At 38.4% G+C, this 25,149-nt stretch overlaps 1 protein-coding gene across 3 annotated transcripts; it reads right to left on the bottom strand.

Moving 5' to 3' along the window:
* Positions 1–146: 146 nt before the first annotated feature.
* Positions 147–14,844, bottom strand: LOC308412386 (tripartite motif-containing protein 16-like). Of its 3 annotated transcripts, none has more exons than XM_080906702.1 (4): positions 12,337–14,844; positions 6,635–6,722; positions 5,876–5,930; positions 147–5,118 (listed from the first exon to the last, which is right to left on the bottom strand). In XM_080906702.1, the coding sequence occupies exon 4, from the start codon at positions 2,275–2,277 to the stop codon at positions 616–618; it is 1,662 nt and encodes a 553-aa protein (XP_080762828.1). In that variant the 5' UTR covers positions 2,278–5,118; positions 5,876–5,930; positions 6,635–6,722; positions 12,337–14,844; the 3' UTR covers positions 147–615. The 3 variants fall into 3 exon arrangements, 2 of the variants coding, with proteins under 2 accessions (XP_080762828.1, XP_080762829.1); XM_080906703.1 differs by having other exon boundaries at positions 5,876–5,925; XR_013974567.1 differs by lacking the exons at positions 147–5,118; positions 5,876–5,930; positions 6,635–6,722 and adding an exon at positions 6,745–10,669.
* Positions 14,845–25,149: the final 10,305 nt, after the last annotated feature.

Below are 25,149 nucleotides of genomic sequence, written 5' to 3'. Positions count from 1 at the left end.
GACTGCTGAATCTTCTGCTCTAAACATGAACTCTGAACTTTGTGATGCTTCAGGAGGAAAACTGCTTCAGTTATTCTCTCAGATTAGTTTCATATTTTCTGCATCAGATTTGAGTGAGATCCTGGAATGAAGACAGAAGAAAAGACTTTGTTCAAAGTTTGATTTATAGTCAAACCTTCCAGTTTATTCACACAATAAAACATCAACACAATATATGAATTCATTCATTAAAATCACAGTTTTTCCTCATTTGTTTGATGATTTTGACAAAAACAAACACAAACACACACACATGGTCTGCCATACTCATAAAGAGAAATGTCGACATTGTTCAATACAAATATTCCAGAAACATTTAGAGGATAGAGAAGTTTACATTTTCATGTGGAGAAATATTTTAGTAAATCAAAATGATGATGAGCAGTGATAGCCTCCATAAACAGTCACAGGAAAGATCTCCTTTAAAAACTCAGAAACATCAAGAGAACAACTAGAAGATGTGGAGGTACCACCCATAATGTTTGACTGACAGCTGATCTCTGTGCAGAAATGATGGAGAGAAAATAAAATGAAACTAAAACACAGATTTAAACCCACAATATGAAAGACTTCAGTCTATTTCACTTTAATCAACTCAGCTGTGTCTCCATAATCATAAACCCAAAGTCCAGCATAGAGCGGCTGAGTGAATGTGGTCTGGACTCTGTGGAGGAGAGTCATGGTTTCAGAGACGCTGTAGAAGGACAAAATACCTGCTCTGTGATCCAGGTACACTCCTACTCTGGAGGAACGAGGACCTGAGACAGGAGTTTTGATGTTGTTGTACCGAAATGTAAAACTGTTGTTGTCACAATCTAATGACCAAGATTTGTCATTATGTCCAAATCTACATTCACTCCCATATCCTTTTCTGCTGATATTCTTGTATGCGACTGCTACATCAATTTCTCCCCCTCTCCACTCCACCTCCCAGTAACAACGTCCAGTCAGACTCTCTCTACTCAGGACCTGCCACAGTCCAGTGAATCTGTCTGGATGATCAGAATAAGACTGTTGTTTCACTGCTGTTGCTTTTCTGTTCCCCTCTGATAATAACAGCCATTTGTATGCTGTGTTTGGATCCAGTGTGATTTCACATGAATATTTTAAGAATCCAGCTCTGGTCTTTGGCTCTGGTGGATCTGACAGTAAAACATCCACTTCAGTGACTGTCAGTGAGATGTTTGTCCATTCCTCTCTCAGAATGTCCTGTAGTTTATCTCTGACCTCTGACACAGCTGCTGTCACATCCTCAAAGTAGCTCAGAGGACGGATATTGATGCTGGATGAGTCTGTAGACTCACTGAGTGCTGACAGTGAGGGGTAGTTGTGTAGAAACTGGATGTGATCCTCTGTGTGTGAGAGCTGCTTCAGCTCAGCATCTTTCCTCTTCAGCTCAGTGATCTCCTGCTCCAGCTTCTCCTGAAGCTCTTTGACTCGACTCACTTCAGTTTCCTGCTGGGATCTGATCTGCTGCTTCACATCAGAGCTTCTTTTCTGGATGAGATGGATCAGCTCAGTGAAGATCTTCTCACTGTGCTCCACTGTTTGATCAGCAGACTGATTGATGGCCTCCACCTCCTGTTGAAGCAGCTTCACATCTTTCTCTCTGTCCTGGATTCTCTGCTGGATGTTTTGTCGACTCACCTCCAGCTCTCTCTGCCTCTCAGTCCTTTCTGCTGCAGCTGAGACTGTGTCGTGGCCTTTATGTTCATCCACAGAGCAGAGATAACAGATACTCTGCTGATCAGTACGGCAGAACATCTTCATCACCTCATCATGACGAGAGCAGATGTTCTCCTGGAGCTTCTTGGAGGGCTCCACCAGCTTGTGTTTCTTTAACTGAGCTGCTACATAATGAGGCTGAAGGTGTTTCTCACAGTAAGATGTCAAACACACAAAACAGGACTTGAAGGCTTTCATTTTTCTTCCAGTGCAGACATCACAGGCCACATCTTCAGGTCCAGCATAGCAGTGATCAGCAGGAGCAGCTTGGAGTCCAGTCTTCTTCAGCTCCTCCACTAAATCTGCTAACATGGTGTTTTTCTCCAGGACAGGCCTCGCTGTGAAAGTCCTCTGGCACTGAGGGCAGCTGTAGATTTTCTTCTTTTCCTCTTCATCCCAGAAGCTTTTAATACAGTTCATGCAGTAGCTGTGTCCACAGGGAATAGTCACCGGATCCTTCAGTAGATCCAAACAGACTGAACAGCAGAATTTTGTTTGATCCATTTGATTCATGTGCTGTGCCGTTTCACCGTCTCTCAGTGACTGTCAGACAGTTTCACTTCCTCTGAACAGAAACAACCTCTGTGCTCTGAAGGGAAACAGATCTCTGCTCTTGTTCACCTCCTACAGGAAATGAGGCTCACCAGCAACTGCATTTACACCATGTTGTTTAGACCCATCCTGATACAGACACATCTGTGAAGGGAGGCACTAAAGAAATATTCTTACAGAGCGACCAAGAGCCAATCACATGATGCAGGGTGTGGTATGTTTGGTTACAGCACGCAGTAACAAGTCTGACCCAGGCAAACTGGTTTAACTGGCAGCAAGCTTGATTTCTTGATTATTTATTTTTTAAATGGTAAAATATATGTAAAACTATTTAAAAAACAAATACAGATAGTGTTCTAATTCTACATTCTTTAGTAATGTTTCCTGTGTACCACCATGTATTTCGAAACAATACATTAGTATGTGCTTTATATGCAGACACTCAAATATAACTCAACATTCACACTGAAGATACACAGTAGACATAAGAATCAGTTTTCATGCCCTTTGTTTATTCTTTCATTTAAAATCTTTGTGGTAAAGATCATCATAATTACCCATTAACTTTCATGTACATCTTAAATGTTACACTGTTGGCAGCAAAGATTGCACAGCAAAGCCGATTAAACTAGAAGCTAAACGACTCTTCAGTCCTCTTTTGAAAGCAGTCTTTAAATGGGGACAAGCATTAACTTTTGTCATAAACTGTATAACCACCAGATGGCGATATTAGCTTGTAAGTAATAAAATGGCATCAAAACAAACCTCTAGTCCGACCTGAGACCCAGCTCCTGATCGAATGATTATTTCATGGTGAGGAGATCCTCAGACAAAATGAACTTAAATACAGATTAATAACAGTTTGCTAAAGATGGAAACTCACTGCAAGGACAGAGAACTGCGTTTTTTTCACTTTAACATTTTTGTTTTCACATTGAACTTGAACATTTTTCTGTTATTTTGCAAATTCTCCTATTTTATATATTTAAATAGAAAACTGAGGAGAAATTCTTTGGTAAGTTAAATATTTTTTGGCAATTAAACTTTTTTTTTGAGGGCAAAGCCAAATATTCATCCAATTTAACCACCTGAGAAACATCCCCATAGCAAACAGGTTTCACAAATTCACATTTCTCAAAAACCTCCCAAAAGTCTTTACACGTCTCTTCTGTTAATCAGTGTCCAAAAGTAAATCGACACTTTTAAGGTGTATTGCTACTCTCAAGTGTCAGTGAAATATTTAATCTAATTTTACATGTTTTTGTTTTATGAAAGTATGTTTTGTGACCTTTAGTAACTCCATATTGTGGACAAAACCTCCACCAACAGCAGGGAACAGTTTCAATAATTTAACACTGTCTTGGTCATGATGTGCTGTGCAGCAGACAGAGGCATAAACCCAACATGCAGATACTCAGATGCAGAAGTGAACCTAAAAGGCAGCTTTATTGCTGGACTTGCAGGAAACCATAGTACAAAGAACTTCACTAGGAAGCTAGACTACAACACAGACAAGACACACAGCAAGCGTGAGCTCATGACAAGGGCTGTATCCCAATAAAGTAGGCAGCCTTAACGGTCCTCAAGGTCCGCGTACTCAAAGACCGCTAAGACCGGAAGTGCGAGGCTTGTAGGCTTGTTAAAGCCTCCGTCGCGCTGCCCAGGTTGCCTAGCAACCATGATACTAACAGCTGGAAACGTTTCATTCAGCTTTGTTTGACAGAAATGAAGGAGAACATATTTTGTTCATTTGTTTCTACATGAGCTCTGTGTGATTTAATAAGTATCTGAGGCTGAGACCACAGGACTGTAAAACATGATTGTTGGGCTTCATTTCTGTACTGAACGGTCATTTTAAGATTAGCTAGTAAATAACAATTAGCTAATGTTGTTCATGAGACTAAAGTCATCTCACTTTGGTAATGTAAATATAATATGGCCAATATTATAGTTATTATATTAATCATTATTAGTTATTACAGCAGTGAGTTTGAACTCTGTGTCAAATACTGAGCTTCAGTAAAGATTCAAGTTGCAGTTATTTATATTTCCTATCACCTTAAATATTCACTCAAAGACAAGTATCTTTGACAGTGTATATATAGATGTATCATATATTGTTCGTTTAATATGTTGGCATGACTAAATGTGGCTCAGCTATAGGAGACAGAAAACGAACAAAATAAAGCAGCAAGTGATGCACACTGAGACTCAGACATGTAAGCTTGATACTGGGGAATAAACAGACCTGGAGACAAAAGGACAAAACACAGATGATAGAGAGACAGAGAGACGACAACAGGAGAGACTAAAGACAACACAAAGATGAGACAAATACAGACTAGACATGAAAAGGGGACAAACATGAACAGAAAAAGGAACCAACTAGAAACATAAGCAACAAAACTCAGAGGCTCTCAAAACCTGAACCTAACTATTTCATAATTCTGAAGAATGAATAAAATGTCCAACAAACTCAAAAACCTGGGTCAAATTCCCAGGAGCATGACAGTCAGACATTAACCTTTTTCATTGAAAGGTATTCTGTAAAGTTCAGTTTTCAGATTCCATTTGAAGAGTCTCTTAAAAGCACCTGAAGGTAACTTCAGATTATCTTCCTGTTTCTAGGGCAGAATGATGGTCTTGTGTTATCAAACCTCAGGCTGGTGCCTCCAGTGTCCATGCATGCAGAAGCTTCTGGTTCATGTGTCAAACCATCCAAAACAGGAGTTTCCAAAGCTGCCGGGGTGCAGTCTGTTCAATGTTTCATGTCATCCCTGCAGAGCCAGAGCACCAGGCCTCCTATTTTCAGTCAAGGAAGGTGAGACAAAACCAGTAACCATAGTGCTCTGTGTCAAATATTTTCTATTGTTTCTTTTCTATTCTGTCACTGTGTGTTAACCCTGTGCAGGGTGAACCAGAGGCGGAGCCAGACATTTGAAACACCCGGGGCTTAGCCCAAAGGGTAGTATGCATGTGGGATTTTTCTTTTTTTTTTTTTTTTTTTGGGGGGGGGGGGGGGGGGGGGTGTAGAAATGACTGAAAGATTAATAGGCTCTGTTTTGAGTTTTGTTCAAAAAAGAATGACTTCATATAGGGAAATATATATATCACATGTGCAGGACACCTTAAACTAGTTTTTTAATTAAGCAGCGAGGCAGAACAAGGTCAGGGCTGTATCAAGACACAGGGACTAAACCCCAATTCAACCAGACCCAGAACTGATCCAGAATTAAAACAGGACTACAACAGTTCAAAATCAGGACTACTGAGGACTTAACCAAGACAGAACCACAATCAGAACTAGATGATAGCACTAAAAATCATCATAGACCTGCACTACACTTGTTTTTTAATTCTACCAAAGTCCACTATTTAGATTGAGAAAAGTTTATATAATTATTTAGCCTTGTTGTGCAAACAAGCCTGCAGAACTTAATAAATACAGAATTTGAAAAATAACAAACCTAAAAAGAAACACTAGGTACGAGATACATGAGTACCTATGATACGGTGATACTTTTGGTAAACAACCATTTGACTAACATGTGTGTCTCACCTGCTCTTGTTCCACCTCTGTTCTGTCCTCGTTCTCCTCTCTCTCCCTCTCTGTGCTGACAATCATCAAATATACAGTTGAAACCAGATATTTACTCTTCATATAAAAACACTTTTTTAAATTGTAACATCAAATCAGACAAAATGTTTATTTTTTTAGATTGATAAATATAAAAAACATATTTGTTAACTTTAAGAGTAAAGTGAGAAACTATCTGTATTTCTTAATTTTAAATGGCACCAAATTGTATTCAAACTGAGCCACACTTATGGAGCTCCACAGTTCTTTTCCTGGTGTTTTGGTTGATATCTCTTGATTTTCCCATGTCACAGAAACAGGCTCTGTGTTTTGCCTTATATGCATCCACAGGTGTGCCACCAACTTAGTCACATGGACTCTACTAACCTATCAGAAGCTTCTTCAGCTCAGAATGGAATCGTCTGGAGTTTTCTTATTAATTAACAATAAACTTAGTGTATATGTACTCCTTAATATGATGAAAGTGATAATAAATAGACAGTTCTGTCTCTCTTTATTCTGACATTTAACTAATTCAAAATATATTTCAATATTTATCTAAAACAAAAGTTTACTCTAAATTGATGTTGTACAGTAAAAATGCTTTATGTTTTCTCCCTAAAGTGTATGTAAATATCTGGTTACAAATGTGAATATCCTGCTGTGTACTGAAATCCCTCTTGTTTTGCATAGAAATATACTGAACAACATACAAAGCATAATATATAAAATAACATTTACCTGAGTTTTTTCTTTGAAAGAAGCCTCTAATGTCCATTCTTATATTTCAGTGCATAACTGAAACCGATTTAGTCGGGGAGGGTAAGAACTGAAAATATGAAATAAACACACGTAAGCTAAGACTCTCTAAAGAAACAGCATTTGTTCGGCTTTTCATTTCGCCATTTGTTGATTCACTCGAAGAGCAAGTAACGTAATATTGGTCAAGTGATCAGTTTGATATCAATCTTTCGTGATGCACCGTCATATTTACATTATTTGTACGGTACGAATGATTTTCTTTGGTACCTGGTCAAACTTAAGCTCTCCTTAGTATGGCTGGCTCCGTTTCTCCAACAGCGCACTCACGGGCAGCAGCTGTCCTGCCCCCTCGCTCAGTTGCTTAGTGTCTGAGCTCGGATCATACCAATATCAGGGGGGATTCACGCACAGTCGTAAATTCCCACAGTGTGCACTATGTGCTTCGAATATTGTGTGTACTTTTTGTTTTATACAGTTGTCAGCCAGGCATCTAACTATGAAAAATTACACTCCAAAAGACCCCGGGCTTCTGACAAAACAACCCGGGCTTAAGCCCAGTAAGCCACCCCCACGCTCCGCCCCTGGGGTGAACGCTGCCTTTTGCCCAGTGAAACCCGAGGTTGATGGATGTTACTGAGTATTACTAATCATGTCACAGAATCTATAAGACAGGGATGTCAAACTCATTTTACACTGTGGGCCACTTACAGGTAACTTTGATCATAAGTGGGCCGGACATGTGAAGCTGCACGATTAATGTGTAAAATTACAGACAAGTTCTTTTAGTTGATTCCCCAGACTGTCCTGTAATTATAAAATATAAAGTCTTTCATTAACTTAAAAATAATTTCCTATTTTCAAGAATCCACTATAAAAAAAAAAAAGACAAAGAAATAAATTAAAAATTTAGTGGAAAAAAAAACCCAGGAACTTTAATTGTTTAACTGTCACCTCTTTGGTGTAGTATGAATAGCAACTAAGGGGGATTCTTTATAATGTCAAGAAAACCTAAAATTGTTGTTATTATTATTAGTAGTGATAAATGTTAAAATTGTATGCATTTCACATTTTCCAGTTTCTGTAGGCTGATTCTGCCCCCGAGCTTTATGTTTGAAACCTTTGTTATAAGGGATCTAAATATAATAAATGAGGAATAATCATCGCCTTTATCAGAAAAAATTATATTGCTATACAACATGTGCAGGTACAATTTAATAAATTTTAAAAGATTTTTTGCAAAAAATAAGACATAAGTGATGTGATTATATTGTATTAATAGAAAAAATGCTTTACATAAATAAAAATTAATTACAAATATTAATTAATTAATTACAAATTCCTCCAGCCAACCTAAAAAAATACCTTGCGGATAAATTTAGGCCCCTGCAGGTCAAAAAGGATCTCGCCTTATAGGAAAGTCTTATTTGGTTAATCTGCTCTTTATTTTCTCAATTAATCTCTTCACCGGCTGGTCTAAGGAACTGATCTGTTTCATCCAACCTTCAGTGCAGTACACACTCCAACATGCACAATGAAGTAAAGAACTAAAGAAAATCTGCAGGATTTAGATTTGAGGAAGCAGAAATAGAGAAAAACTATTCAAACAATAAACTCGGTCATAAAAATTGAGGCAGATTAATTTTCTGGCTGTAAATTAACTGATTTATCTCATAATCATTTGAGTTATTCTGATGTTTTTGTTTTTATTGAATGAACTGAGTTTGACAGAGCAGGTGGATTTAAGTAAATACTTTCCATTTTCATGTATAAGCTTTAAACTGGAGATGTGCTGATAGGACTGGAGGGGAAAAGAGCTCGTCTGTAGTCTGTGGATTCTGACTCTGACAAACTCTTTGAGCTCCAGGAAACAAAACAGATGTTTATACCTCTGGAGTCCTCAGCTGGAACTGAAAGACTGAAGATTTCTTTCATAAAACTGAGCAGGCACTGAGTCGTCTCCAGCTACGGTACATTTCTTATCTGCTCTGAGCTGCTTCTCAAAAGCCTGCTGATGGATTAAATTTCCTTTAATTGTAGCTAAAGGCGCTGACTTTTTGTTGGATGCGACAGGCGCGATCTAAAGCGACTGTTGCCGTAAACGCCTTTATTTTCCATAAACCTGCAGACGTTGAGCTGCAGCCGTCTGCAGAGGCACGGTCATGTTAAAGCTACATCTGATAAAATGAAGCGTTCACAGCAGCAGCATGGGGATGTGCAAAAGTCTCCTCAACTTCTGCCTCAAAACTTTTAATACTCAGTGATAAAGTTTTATTGAGAAAGTAACTTCCCAAACTGGGTCACGTTCTTTTCTTTTTTACTTTAAGTACAGCTGCATGAAAAAAGTTATTTATACTTTATTAAGTATATTTTACCGCTTTCTGATTGTAGCACAAAAAAGAGATTAAAGATAAAAAGAGTCATTTATGGGAAATGACAGAGACAGACACCTTTTTATAGGCTCACTGTATTAAAACCCAGCAGCACTGTCACCAAAGCACTTGCTCATAAAGGTCATATGATTGTTGGTGTTTTCTCTGTTTTCTGTATTATTGTAGGTTCTTTACTTTACAATAGAAAAGGCATTGATGCAACTGTAGTTGTGATTTGGTGCAATATCAATAAAACTGAATTGAATTGATAATGATTTGTAAAAAAAAAATCTCTTAAATACTTTTAAACTTACTTAAAGAACATCAATCTCTAAGTAAAAAATAAATTCCAGAAAGAAAAACAACATATTTTCAGTCGTCTGGCTCATCGTGACAGGTTTGATGAGCCCTGTGGTGTTCAGGTGTATAACGTGGTGTGGAGGTGTGTATGCAGCAGCACCGAGGTCCTCAGCTGATTTTAATTTCAAATATGTGTCTTGGGCATAACTTTGTTTATGGCAGCCTGTGTGATTCATGCTGTATTCACCTTGCACGCTAAGGTGTTGGCCAATTAAATCACCAGGAAGGCCGATGAACGCCCGCCAGGCTGCATGAAGTTTGATTAAAATCTGCTGCAGAACATAACTGTGAATTCTGACAGCCAATTTCACATGTTAGTGTTTCAGTCACTAAAGACTGGCAGTAAATGGAAATGTCAAATGATTCATTACAAGGAGCTGCCAACTTTAGAGGTTAATCGTGACAAATCTTTTCCTTCACTCAGGTTAGCTAGTAGATTGCGGCTCAAGCAGTGAACACATGTCATCTCTATTCGGACTTTCCCAAGTGTTCTTTATTTTTTGCTCTTGCTGTTTTCTTTTATTAAGCAGCTTTAATCTTGTCCCAGCTGTGGTTCAGGTGGTACAATTGGTACCAGTCACAGGGTCAGTGGATTGGTCCACAGTTTCCTCCAGTCCACATGCCAAAGTATCCTTGGACAAGACACTGAACCCCAAGTCCATCAGCGTGTGTGAATGTTGGCTAAAGCCCTCAGGCACAGATAGAAGTGCTGCATGAATGTGTGTGACTGGGTACATGAGACATGTAGCAGAAAGTGCTGTGAGTAGACAGGACCTATGCAAGTACGACATCATTTACAAACAACCAACACTTTTCATTTTCACTTTTTTTCACTTTCATTGTGTTTTTATTTTGCCAGGGTGCATGCCTTAATTTCTCTCATCCAGTGTTATGTTGAATTATTCATCATTCAGTCTTACGTGGAGTTCAGGTCCAGAGATCATAATTGAGGCCAAACGCCACTTTTAAGATATAGGGTATAAAACTTTATTTTTAAATAAAAAGGGCAGTGATGCTAAACCAGCCTTTAGTTATGCTGCTATCTCCTTAAATCTAGTGTTGCTAGCTATTTCCCAGGCTAACTGCTGCTCAGTTCCCCAAAACAAACAACCACTGAAAAGTTAAAAATGTGCTCTGATGAAATGATCAGTTTGGCTGGACTCTCTGCTGTTGCAATAAAGTAATAATGTCTTAACATCCATCCATCCAGGGTTTCTGGAGATGAGAGGATTTAGAGGTTAGCAGTGAAATAGCTCGATAAAGGAGAATCCATGTTCTAGTATTTCTGAAACAAACAAACAAAAACATGGAAAACCATCAAAACTTTGTATGAAATGTAAGGAAAGTTGTGTCTGGTCATTTATTTCTTTGTTGTAAAAATGCTTCTTGGCATCAAATCTTATGTCAGTTTACCTAATATGACTTATGTAGTAGCAAATAATAAATAAATAATAACCTGTGGTATGCTTACACTTGATCTACATGCAACTATACAAACATGTCAGGATTATTATATTGACTGCTTGATCTACTGCAGTGACAACACTGAGGCCTCAAAGCCTTAATTCAAAGCATTGATTCAGTGCTGGAGTGATCCAGGTCTTGGGTACTAAAAATCCCCCCAACCTACCACCAGTTTTCTTTCACTTTAAATTATAAGGAATATACAATTATGCTAAGAACATTTGTACTAAAAAATGAAATGTCTAGAGCATCTTATCCAATTTTTACATGAAGCAACAACAAGATGAGATTTCTTTAAACTTGTTCCTGTTTGTTTGTATTCAGGTCCCAGCTGAGTTGAGAGAGCTGACTAAAAGAAAGAACAGATTACTTTCCAATTACCCAGACGGTTACAGCTTCCTCCTATAGGGAGGGCTCCCTCATGCAGTGAAGCAAAACTATGATCTTTGTGTCTCATTTTCTCTGCTGCCATCAACAATTCAGCTTTACAGAAGCAACTAAGTGAGTAAGAGTGAGTGAAAGGCTCCCACTGTTTCAGGGAGAGAGTTCATTAAACACAAACTGTGAAAACCGTTATCAGAGAATATGAACTGACATGAATACATGGCACAAAAAAGAGAAGGTGATATAAATGAATACTTGTCACATGCAAAAGGGTTATGGCAAAAAAAGGGAACATGTCTCTCACTTCCTGTCACGATCCTGGATCATTGACCCAGCGTTTTGAGTTTTCTTGTGTTTTGATGTCATTTTGTATTATGTCTCATGTTTAAGTCGTCTTTGGTTAAGTTGATTCTCTAGTGCCGAGGTTGTCCCTGTTTAGATTTGTATTAGTTAGTATTTCCCCCCTTGTGTCTTTGCCCTCTGTGTCTCCCTCTGTGTGGCTGTGATTGTCTTTGTTGTGAGTTCCTATTTCCCTCATGTTTCCTTCTGTGTTCCCCTTCCTGTCATGTTATCCATGTTTCCCCAGTCATGTTCTCGTTGCATGTGTTAGCCATACTTCCTGTTTTATTTTGGTAGTCCCCTGTGATTTGTTGTTTTGCTCCTCTTACTTTGAAGGTATCTCGTCTCATGTGTTATGTTTAGTTTTGCTTCCCCTGTCTGGTTGTGGTTATTTGCTGTGTTCCTCATGTGTTCTCATTTCCTCGTTATCCTTCTGTGTATTTATCTCAGCGTCTCCCTCTGTCCCGTGTTGCGATCTCCCTCATTCTGTGCTGTATGTTCTGCCTGTCTAAACCTTGTTACTATTTCTAGTTTAGTTTGTTTCCTGTTTTTCCTGCCACCAAGTAATAAATCTAAGTCTTTAGTTCATGTTTGCCTCCCGGAGTCTGGATTTTGGGTCTTCCATTCCTGCCTGCCGTACACAGCACTTGATGCTTCCAGTGCATTTCAAAATAGTATATAAAGTCATCTAAAATAGAAATGACACTCTGGGGTTTGTTATAAGATGTTTGAAGTAATTCTACTGCACTAAGAAAGATTACTCACAAGTGAAACACACTCAAATCAGCTGATGGTCTTTCCATAAGTGGACACCCCAGCAAATTCATCCTGAAAATCCAACTCTGCAATACAAAGAGGAAAAGCCCAAGATTTACATTTCAGACTCTACAGGCCTCAGTTAGCAAGTCAAATGTTAAAGTTCATAACAGTTCAATTAGAAAAATGTTAAAAGGGTCAAATGTTAGGCCGTCTGTCCTAGAGTTACAGCTTGGCCCAAATCTACAGCAGAATGTCTGAAACAGAAAAGAATCAAGGTGGTGTGGTGGCCTTTATCCCCTTCCTAAACCAAGTAGTTGCATAACCCTAACCAGGAAGTAAAAGTGCATGCAAACTTATAAGGAACTCCAAGGAAAACACAACACAGCTTCACAGCCTGTATCACTGTCTCGTGCTTTGTGACCCACTTTTTCAAACTTCTTATGACCCCAGGGCAAAACAGTCTTCATGTTTCTGAACGTGTCGGAGTTTTAAAGAACAGCTTTGAAATTCTCATGAGCTGTTCGCACAAAAGAAAAACCACCATCATAATGTGGCTATCCTTTTGGCGCCAGCTGTGGGCTCATAGCTGGAGCTGAACAAAACTCCCTGATAACAACTGTGTTTAGACTGTTCTTCCCACTCTATGCAAGGTCACCTGGGTTGGCTGGTAGACTGCTTACTTAGCCTGGCAGGGCGAAGGACACTATCTCAGCTGAACTATGGACACGCACACACATATACTTACACTGATAAGCACTCACTCATCCCCCCTCCCCTTCCAACGCCTTCGATGCTTGTATCCTCCTGGGGAACACGGTCGGGTTTGGGCCCCCGCTGGAGAGTCGGCGCACTGGCAGGATGGCTGCTGTTGCCTAGGATTACTCCTCATCCCCTACCCACCCCTGTTGCTGGTCACGTGCTCTATAATGTTGTACTGTGGACATTTATGTGCTTTCTGTGCAGAGGAGTTTTTTTGTTTCCTGTTCTCATGCTGTCCTCCTATAGCCCTTTTTTCCCTCTTGTACTTTCCCATTGTAGTGTACATTTCAGTGGTTTTTCTGTAATGCAACCGTTCTCTGACTTGTATCCCCATGTGATGTCTGTGTTGTGTGTGTAAGGTCGGGGGCGGGTTCATTCCACTGCAGGGCCACCTGCCACTGCATGTGGCGAATAAAAATTTGAACTTGAACATGACACACTTTTGTGTTCTATTTTTCAGTGGAAGCACTTTTATGGAAATTAAGATATTTTAAAGCCAAATAGCAGCTACTTTTAGCCATGCTGGCATGGCGGTGTCAGTCAGTTGGTCTGCCACTTTCACCACGACAGTTGTGCAGACTTTTGTGCTGCCCAGAGAATTTAGCGGGTTTTTGTTCTGTCAAAAAACTTGAAGGTGAATGGGTGCAAATATCGACAATTTTATCTTTTAACAATTTTTGATGCATTTCCTGCATTATTGTTGAGTTTGTATTCACAGCTGAAATCCATCCCTGGATGCTGTGGTTGCAAGGTAAGTGTCATATCTCCCAAAAAGCCCACCGAAAACATCTTTGTATAACCTACTGAGCATTCAACACATCTGTCAGCTGCTGATAAACAGTTAGAAACTACATTCAAAAAGTTGAGGCCCCAGAAACACAGGATGGAACAAGTACAGTTTTTAAGAAGAAGAAGCAGCTAAAAACACAGCCCGTAAACCTGCCCCGAGTTCGTACTGTGAACAGTTTTTGTCATTTTAACATAAAACCTCTTATAAAACTACAGCAACTGTTTATTGTTACCAATTAGGTTAATTTGTTGCAGTCTAAGGCAGATGTGTATTTCAAGAGTGTGGAAGGCAACACGATGAGCTAAATAACCTACATTATATTTTAAAAAGGAGACAAATATTAGCTTGGAGGCCTGTCTGATGAGATCTGTAATGTGCAAACTGGGACTTGGAAAATGAGATCATTTACTTTAAACTCATAAAAAGAAATATGCAACTTGTGACTTATTTAGGTCGTTGTCATTCCCAGGGCATGAGTTAATACAGTTAATAATGTTTTGTTAAAGCAATTGGTGTCGATCATTTACCCACAAAATGTTTTTTGGTGGAAATGCTTCATGCACAAGTATTATTATACCATATATTAATATTTATGTCAGTTTTCCAGTGTGAAGTGGTACCGATGAGAAACTGATATTTTTAATTCAGTAGTTTCTATAGATTCAATCTAATAGCTGTTAGCTCTTTGACCTAGCCAGAAGGTAAAGAAAGTAAAAAGCAAGTGAAAATAAAATGAAATAAATCCGCAACTGGACAAAAAAAGCAAAACATAAAATCAAGGTCTCCTGGCGGACCAGTTTATTTCTTTGTGGTCAGTATCATCATGTTTGACATGTCAAGGCACCAAACTAAGACAGAGGTGGCTTATAAAACACTACACTACATCAGCTTATATGGACCTGTGCACGCTCATTAATAAGAAAAAATGTTTCTACATTGTGAACAAATGTGACAACGTTGTCAGCTTTTACCAACTCAGATGTCTTCAGTCTGAACTTACTGTTATTACACTTTAGAAAGTTGCCTTTGAGCAAATGTACCACCCCACAAGTCTCGACCTGGATGGACCGAACTGGAAGCTGTTTCTCCATCTTGCTTTGAAGTTGTGTTTGTTTCAGACACCCCCTGAAAACTGCCCACCTATACTGTTTCTTTCTTCCCCCTTTTCTCCTGTTTAATTCATGTACAGCGGGACACTTTTGTCTTTGGGGATGAGCTGAATGGTGATGTGTTCTTCCTCTGGGTTGTCCCAATTTTGGTTATTTGGAGAGACTGCAGACCATTTTGACTGCATACCACCCTTCTTTTCAGCAAACAATATAAGTTGAGAGTGCTCAAGAATATGGGAGAATATAGAGGATGTAACCTTAAAAAGGCTTCCAGCCAGTTGTGTTGAAATAGTGATTTAACCTTGAGAGACCACATTACTTTAGAGGCAGAGCAGGGACGTTTGTGACTTCATGGCTCTGTTTGCATTCATCATACCAAAACAGTGCTTACCTTAATGTAAGCACTTTTGATTTTTCATTTTTATGTTAAAACAAGCTTCATCATCACACTTCAAACTGATCTTTGTGCCATGTTTGGCTGCCTGAGAAAGGACTTATCCCTTGAAACTGGACTTGCTGGACACTTCATTGTTTACCAGAGATCAGTACCAGAGATATAGTATTTGGGTACATGTTTATTTGTCTTTTTATAAGGAACCCCATTAGCTTCCACAACAGTGGTTGCTAGTCTTTCTGGGGCCCAAACTATCAAATACAATCAAATAAGATATTACACAATAAAGTGGATACTAAATATCCGCATAACTTGACTCTTACATCCACAGTAAGGTTTTACAGTTGTGAAGCATATAAATATTTATATTTATATAATAATAACAAGTTTCCATTACAAATGACATTGCCCTTTTACAGTATTTCTAATAAATTAAATTTAAAAGCTGCCTAAATAGGCTTTTAAGTGATTTTTAAAATTATGAATAGAAGCCAATTCTCTAATTGCATAAGGCAACTCATTCCAGTGAAAAGATGCTCTAAATATAACAGAGTTTTTCAAAAAGTTACTTTTAACTCGAGGAGTTAGTAAATTGCGGTTTGTTGAAAATCGTGTACTGATTATGTATTTCATCTGGATGCTGCGACTGAGCAGAAAAACAATATGGTGTGTTTAACAGTATTGCTTTCTTTAAAAATACAAGTAAGCCATAGTATAATTTAGCTTGTACAGAAAGCCAAGAAAGTTTATCATGGATTTTATTGATATTTGTATAATATGAACACCTTAACACTAATCTGGCCGCCTTGTTCTGGACTAACTGAAGTCTGTTCAGATCGGTCTTATTAGCTGCTGACCAAATGATTGAACAGTACTCTAGATGAGATAATACTAGTGCATTAATGACATTTTTCATAACTGAAGAAGTAATATAAAAGCTTTTCCTGGCCATAGCTATGCCCTGTGCAGGAACTCCAGCAACACTTGAGGTAAGATGAACACTTTAATAATTGACCAACGCGTTTCGGCTTGTGGCCTTCATCAGGGTCATAATAGCTATGCCCTGCCCCAATTTTAATAGTCAATGTGCTGAGACCATGAAAGGTGGTGGTTTATGGTATGGTAAGTAATTTAATCTGGGTGACCTGTTCTAATACCGATCCAGCTATGGAAAGATTTAGTTGTGGGCTGTTGACTAAGCGTACTCTACTTCCTATGAACATATATTTGGATTTGGATACATTTAAGCAAATCGTGTTGTAATACACTTGTCATTTCGACACAGTTGCCACATGGTAGAATCATCAGCATACATTACAAGATGAGATTTATCCAGGACATACGGCAAATCATTCGTGAAAACTGAATAGAGAAATGGACCGAGACAGCAAACATAGATCAAAATATAGTTCAGCCATTTTCTTATTCAGCATTGTTAGAAAACAAACAAACTCTGCTGGTTCTGGAAAAATTCTGAAAGTTTCAAACACCTTAAACTTTTCATAAATAGCTGAAGGAATTAGGAAATGTGCTAGACTTAGAGAAAATTAAATACACAACATTAAACAAAGCAAGGCTTAAACAAAGCTTTCCAAAAATCTGGTTACCCATCAGCAGTCTGATTGAAACATTGAAATTAATTTAATGACGTTACAGATTAATGATGTCATACAGTATGAACACTTAAAAGTAATGATGTAATTTAGTCTGTCAGTCCATCACTGTTCTGTTTAACAATCAATGTGTTTTTATATATTTGTATTTTAGACCCATTTTGTTCACTTGAACTTCAAACCAGGTTTTTAATCCAGCTGTATGTCAGGAGTCAAATGCAGAACATTTAATTACAATGAGTGTTTTATTTCTCGCCATTGTTGTTCTGGGCTGTGGAAAGGGACTTTGTTTTGCGTGCATGTCAAAGCTTTTTGTGTTTTTTGTTTGCTGAAATCATTGACATTTTTGCTTTCACCCCAATGCAATGGTGGCGAGTCGAGTTCAGTTTGTGAAACTGCACAGCAAAAATAAATGACATTCAACCATTCAAAAGCAACACCTCTCTCTAAAAAGATCATGCATGTTAATGAATAATCCTCTGAACCCACTGCCACAAGTACGAAGCTCCCCATTCGGTTAAATCTATTAACATTCAATATAAAGAAATGAGACCATCAACGATTGTCAGGTTCACTCGGTGTGTTCACAAAGCCAAAAACAAAACGTGATCAGTTTTTGACACAGTGCGAAAAAAATGATGTGATGCTAATGTAGAAATGATCCTTTTCAGTTTGCAAGTCTGCATTTGAGTTCACTGACTATGTCAGGGTGTGCTGAAAGAAGACCCAAATGATGGACACAAAGAGGTTAAAGAAAACAATCCTTTTATTGGCTGATACAAAAGCCCTTCAAAAAGAAAGAAATGAACAAAAAGAAAGAGAAAAGAGTGGCAGATATTATTATCTGTCTAACCCTGGAAACAGCGAAGAAGACTCAAAGAGGAAGATGTGCATCCTTCCTTTTTTTCCTTTTTTAAAATTAGTTTTTAATTTTGTTTTAGCTTACTATAAATACCTTGGCAACTAGTCTGTCACATAGGTGAGACACCTAATGCATAATAACCAGAGATTAACTTACAGAATCTAACAAAATTAGATTTTCATGTGACTTCAATAAGGAAGATGTGTTCCATCATTTTCATTTCTCATTTCTCTCCGTGCACTACAGACCCTCTGACAAAAACACCCAAACACACACTGTGCCTGCAGCGAGGAGCACTCAGACCTTTACATTGGCAAAACCAGACAACCACTCCATGAATGCATGGCTCAACATAGGAAAACTAAATTAACCCTTGTGTGGTGTTCGTATTTTTGTTACTCAGCCAGTGTTCATGGGTCTGGTGGACCCGCTAGAGTTTTGGCTTTCCAAATTAACACTATCAAACAATTTTATGTTAAATTACTCAACAGATGTTTACTTCATCCCAATTACAAGACATATGAACAGCAAACATGGTTAATTTTTTCCCTTTACCTTTGTTAGATCACATTTATGAATTAATGTGCTTCTCGTTTTTCTTTTATATAAAATGTTATAAATAAATCAGTTATAATCAAGTGGAGTGAGTGGAAAGACACAACACATTTACACGTGAAAAAATAATTAATTGTTTAATTTTTCTTTTGAAAAAAACTGAACACGGGTCTCACAGACCCGAACACCATACAAGGGTTAAACAGAGCTAAACTAACTTTCATATTATCTCACATTTTCACATTATGTTATAACTCCTCCACTGAACCAACAACATCGCGACCAAAGCTGTCAGACTACAGAGTAGCAGTACCTCAATAGTTTGGCTCTGCCCACAGCTGACAACAGACTCTGTGCAGGTAGAAGTCCACACCTGTTAGTGGACCTTTAACATGCTATGACCACTGAACCCTTTCCCCTTCAGCTAGAAACCTGCACTTAAAAGAGAAATGACATTATTTAGAGGATGTAAGGGTTGATAGATGGTTTAAGAGAGGGCATCTGTGTCCACCATCGTTGAAAGGAACTGGTTGGTTACAGCATCAACTATCAGCCATCTACGATGAAGTCTTGAGATACTTTTCCAGGTCTTTCAACCCCCACTCACATCAGTTGACCTCAAAAGCTGGCATAAAGTCTTACAGAGGCTTCACATGTTTGCCCCGGTGATGGTGACCTAACATTTTTCCCATCCTGGCACTTGACGACTAACATGATTGATAGTGGGTCACTCACCCTCAGGACAATCTCAGGGCTCCCCATGAGCTGTTTTACAAGTGAAAAAACATATTGATGAACCTACAGATGCATAGTTCTCTTTTTAAAGCACTCAAGATGACTGCGACCTGGATGACTGAGAACCTACACAGACACGCTCCATCATCTTCTGTCTCCATTAGTTGTGGTGATGTGGGCTATTCTTAGTGTGCTTTTTTTCTTCATCCCGTCCATTTAGCCATGCTTTCAGAGGAATCTCATTCAAACTTTTTTGTCCAATCAGCTATCTGAAGGCATTCTTAGAGCCAATCAGCCCCCTTCTTTGAATGCATCATATCTGTCTGCGCTGTGCCTGTCACTCCTTCTCAGGCGTCTGTCTGTGCAGCCTCGCTGGTCTCCACCTTTGCTCCCTTTGGGTTATTTCCAAAATCTCAATCAGCCATCTGCTTATGCCGCTCCATCACCACCCACATGTAGACTGTGGGGAGTCTCATCACCATCTCCTGCCTTCATCTGTGATTCTGTTCTATGATGCTGCTTCTCACAGGAGTCTAACCACAAAATGTAGCGTTTTGCATCTTCTCATTTTTAATTTACATTTTAACCTTTTCTTATAAATGATAGATTCAAACCAGCATCTAACATTTCCTATATAATCTGCACAGCTCGGGGGTGGTCATATGAAACATTGAAACCGCACAGAAGTTTCAAGAGAGTTTAATTAAAAAACAAAAACTGGTATTTATAAAAATACTTTAATGTGAGGGATATTCATATCTCAGAAATTATTGCTCATTTCAATTATTTAGCATTGTTTGATCACTGATGTTGCTTACCTGCAGACTTTTAAGCCTAACGTGCAGATTAATGCTGTCGCTGTGTTCTCACTGCAGGTTTTCTGACAAAAGGTGGACAAAGAAATGAGAATTTCAAGAGCGAGGAACATTTGTTAGTAATTCATCCTTTGATAATACATATTGCGCTTGTTCTTTCATGTGCGTTGTCTCTCTCTGGGTTGTATTTTTCACATTGTTATGCATTTTATTGTAAGTATCATTTATAGAATAGCAGAAGAATTCAGAGAAAAAAATTTATAATTGTAAGTGGCAACTATAATAAACTCTCGATGTTATTAAATGTTAGATACAGTCTGTCTTGTACTTATTAGATCAGCAATGATAGACTAAAGGCACCTTCAGAAGCTTTATAGGGCACATCTTTCCACAGAGAACAGAATCTCCTCTTTTTCTCAGAGCTCCCTGCCAGGAGGTACTAATTTGCTGTCAGACAGCTCTGAGGGACCATCCATAATCAGAGAAAAAAGATTCTTTCATGTGTGACAGCGACAGTGAGTGGTGATGTTATCCTGAGGACGCCAGCCAGGCCTGTGTGTGTGTGGTGTGTGTGTCTACCAAAGACATATTGACTCTAACGCAGTCTGACATGAGAATCCAGCAGGCTTCACTGCAGTTACAACACAGACTTCCCATCTATCACTGAAATGTTTGATAGCCAATTTGGACTGAGTGTTTGATGCCTTTTCCATAATCTGTCCTCATCTTTATGGGAAGTACACAACCAGAGACAGGCTGCAGCTCATTTTCATCCCGAGGCATTCGTCGATGTTTTTAGTTTTACTGTTACGTACAGCGCCTTTACATATTGACCACCAAGAGATACAGGCCGTGTTTCAGAAGTCTGCAAAGGCTCTTTCACAGGAGGTGGTGGCAGGTTTATTAGTCCGGTCACAGCTTTGTCAGCCAGCTGAGTTTGGTTTGCATCACATTTGGACAGTTTGTGTTTTCACTTAGGTTCATCTTCTTCCACTTCCTTTTTTACTTGTGTCAACAACACCTTTACTAGCTGACTAGATCTTGGCATTAAAATGAGTTGGATAAGGTTAGAGAAAAAAACAAAAACAAAGCAATAGCATTCACTGACGTGTAAAAGCTGGAGATATTCACTCATGCTATAACGTCACATGCTGCCATGCTTCTCAGAATCTTATTCTATCTTACATTTATCTCATTTAGCCTATAGGAACACCTCATGATCCCACAGGAGGCACCGGAAAACTTTGCAGTTCTTTAGATGTTGTTCTGGGTTCTTTTGTGGCCTCCTGGATGAGCTTGTTGATTATTCAAAGTACTTTCGAACTGTTTGTCAAGGAACAGAATTTAGATTTTAAAAAATGCTCACACAAACTGTGGGGAAATTATAACTAATATGGTTAAAAATACGTTTTTATGTGAGAACTTTTGGCTTCATCACGTTATGTACAAAAAGTGAAAGACCTGGAGGAAGTACAATCACATCAGCAGTGTGATGATGCTGTGGTTAGCTCTTGTGCTGCACAGCAAGAAGGTCCTGGGTTCTCCTCCCACTGCATAAATAGGCTGTTTTGCTTATACATACATGTTGCAGTTTCATTTAAAACAATTTTAAAGATGCAAATTTAACAGATTCTGCATGCAAATGGCTTAATTTAGAGCTCAGCAAACCAAATGGACAGTCTCTTTTTTTTTTTCCCTTTTTCCCCTTTCATCGATGTCCAAGATACACCGAATAGAAATGAGACTAAAATTGAAAAATCAGTATTACTCTCTTTCCTCTGCATACAAAATATGTATTTCACTGCTGTTCCAAAAGAAGCTAAATTTAAATCTAAAAAGCCTTTTTGCCGTTTTCACTGCACTTGATGCTTGTTCATTTGAATTTCTGTTCACTTTGCAAAAGGCTCACAGAGATCCTTGAAGAAAAGGATGTAACAGCCCCATTTGTTGACAGGGCCAAGGTCAACAGAAACACAGAGAACAAATCTGACTTTCATTTGAATCGATTGGTTTGAACTTGCTGCAAGGTGATGAGGTAGAGTGTTGACTCAAATGATTGACAGTCGCCTGATAGTTTCAGGTTTGGCCACGGTCTCAGACACTTCTCAGCTGTCATTGGCTGAAACAGAGTGACAGCTCACCCTACGACTCCTCTGGTCTTTACCATAACAACGTGTTCCCGCACGTGACCTTTGAACCCTGGCAATGTCAAGCGTCCACCAGCCAGGGACTGCCCACGCCGGGCTGTCAGACTTATAAACCATTCACTGTTGCATGCTCAAATACATGCCATCTCGTCCCCTCAGAGCTCTCTTAGACTCACATTATTCAAGTGACATGCAGAGATCACATCAGAGAAAAGAGCGCTGGCTGAAACGTCTCCTTTTCTTAAGTGTTATTTCCGGTGTTCCAGTGTGACCGGGAGTGAGAGTGCTCTCAAACCAGCACTGCAAATTTTAAACCCTAACCTCATATTTTTGGCCTGTTGTTCTAATTTTACAAACTAAACATGCCTGCTGGGTTTGAAATATTATCTTACTGCTTGCTGATCAAAACAAATGCAGCCGTGCATTGATAAATAAAAGTCTGGCTGAAGGCTGTGTAGAAAAGAAAGAGATTGGCAGAATTTCAAGAAGTCACAGGCATCTAATATCCGCTCCCTGCACCTGCTTATGCAGTGGAAATGATGCATTTTGAGAGATAATGGCATCCATCACATCACGTCCTCTCTCATTACATCCTGTCAGTTCATGTTAACAGATACCAACACAGAGATAAAGCTGTAAGTGTATAAAACACTATTACAACTTACAAAAATAAATGACCTGGTTTTACTGAACAGTAGGTGACAGCAGATGACTCATAACTCATAACAGTTATATGGATGCATGAGTGTTTTTTTATGATTGTTTTCAAGCACGTGTTGCTTTCATTTCACAGACACAATAGAGAAATACTGGATTTACAGAGAGTCTAAACTGTATGATAGCCATCACAGAATAAATGGAGAAAATGATCCTAATGTAAAACTTTTGTAAAGTTAGAAAACAAGGAAATGATCATTTCTCTACAAATCTCTTATATTTTGCAAAACATCAGTTACTCCAAAGTTACAACTGAGGTTATTATTAATCTTTGTAATAAATATGATGTAGTGCATCTAATAAAAATTATTTATATGCTATTATAAAATTGAAACCAATCTTTTAATACCAGTTTTGAATAAACATGTATATGCAAGCAGGTGGGATGACGGCAGGGGCAAAACTGAAGTGAAGACCAAAAATGCACGCTGTTTTGTTTCATTCTTATTTCTCCGACTGTTTCTAACATTTAGAGATCAAGACTGTGTTTGAACTAGTTTTCAGGAGAAAATGTTGATTTGGGTCAAAATATGAAGGGTTTGGGAGTGAAACTGGTCTCATTATTGCCACAATGAATATGCTACATGATCCTAACTAAAGGACGACCTGTCTTTATCTCTGAAACTGAATTATTGCTGTTGCTGTTGTTTATTAAGTCAGCAGCATCACAGCCATTGATGTGTTTCACAAGAGCTCCATAAAGTCATTGAAATGTGTTGTTAATTTGCAGTGGATTTATTTATATTATTTAACTGGAGTGGCCTATATGGGCCCTTTAAAAAAATGTACTTACATCAAATTCCCAATGAATTTACAGTCAGTAAATACAGACTAAAGATCTCTTCAATGTAGCTGTGACTTGACAAATCCCAGTTGAAGATATATTCTTAAATGTGCAAAGTTCTTTTTGTATATCTCAACTAAAAATACAAATCAAAATGTATATAAAGTGGAGACAAGTCCCAATTTGATCATCCAGAAGACTGTGGTTCATGTTCATTTTTCCATTTTGTTTTGTTTTCTTCTCTTTATGCAGATTCATTTTTATTTTCACCTGATTTTTACCTTTGCTTTCATTGGCTCTTTGGTTAGATTCAAAGAAAGGAAACTACGTGGATAGGTTTAGTAAAACAGTGTGGTTTGGGTTAAAATGGTAAAACCAAGGAGAATAAAAATGCTTTTTATATAGTCAAATAAAACCGTTCAGTATCAGAACGTTTAAGTTTTATAAATGCTGTTTTATATAATGATATAATTCTAAATGAATCCCTGAGCATGCAGGGAAAAATAGCTGAAATAACATCAGTACATACTGATGCAAACTCATACTTGCAGTGTGGAAACAGTTAAAATGTTTATGAGCAGTCAGCACTCAGCTACAATGCTGCATTTCATGCAGGGGTTTTCTGCACTGTGGGTGAACCTATGGACATGTAAACATGAAATGTCCTAGCTGACCTAAAAGTGTCAGAGCAGCTTACACAAACAAATGAGACGCAGTGACCTTGAACCACGAAGGACAAGAATTTTTCTGCCACTGTTTTTAATCATTTTATTCTTAGTTTTCTCTTATGAATCAAATATTTACCCTAAACCTCCTGAGATGTACGTGAAATTCAAAGACATACAGCTGCTTGTTGGACCTAGCCTGGAGCTCATTGTGAAGTGTTTATTCTATGTAGGCATGTCCAGCACAAATAATTAAAATCAAGGGGTTCAAGTAGTTAAAATGTATGAGGTGTTAGCCGGAATATAATAAGAAATTAGGATCTGAATAGTGATGTATTCTGAAATGCAACAGTAACAGCTGATGTGGCAAATTCAGAATATGTGGCCCACAGCAACAATTCATTTTTTTAAAAGTAAGGAAAGCAAACTTTGAGTGTGTAATGTTTGGTTTCTTTCCAGTTGGAATTATCTGCACAAGTGCTACAAGCAAAAAAAAATAAAACCCCCAAACTGCAATTCCTTTCTGTCTGATCTGCAGAGTATGCAGCAAAAATATTGAGGTTTGTGAGGACCCAAGCACAGATTTATGCAGATGCAAACTGGAGTAAACGAAACAACCAATTTAGTAGGCAGTAAAAAATAAAGGATGTAAGGGTTAATAATTCCTAGTAACAGAAACCTACACAGGAGAAAGAAATGTAGGAAACACGACCACTGACATACAGGATACACTAGGAACAACACACAGACACAAGAGTAAGTTGAACAGGACACAAGAGAAAACTAAATAAGACAAGAGACTAACTAGAAACATGAATAACAGAACTTTGGGAAACAGACGCAGGACCAGGACACTTTCATCTTAATATGGTAC

Source organism: Rhamphochromis sp. 'chilingali' (assembly GCF_963969265.1).
Source record: "Rhamphochromis sp. 'chilingali' genome assembly, chromosome: 16".
Classification (NCBI taxonomy): domain Eukaryota; kingdom Metazoa; phylum Chordata; class Actinopteri; order Cichliformes; family Cichlidae; genus Rhamphochromis; species Rhamphochromis sp. 'chilingali'.
This window is presented reverse-complemented; position numbering and strand designations above follow the sequence as displayed.

What these genes read in the sequence shown, in the direction of transcription:
- LOC308412386 (XM_080906702.1), bottom strand. Translation starts at nt 2,277, where the DNA reads ATGAATCAAATGGATCAAACAAAATTCTGCTGTTCAGTCTGTTTGGAT.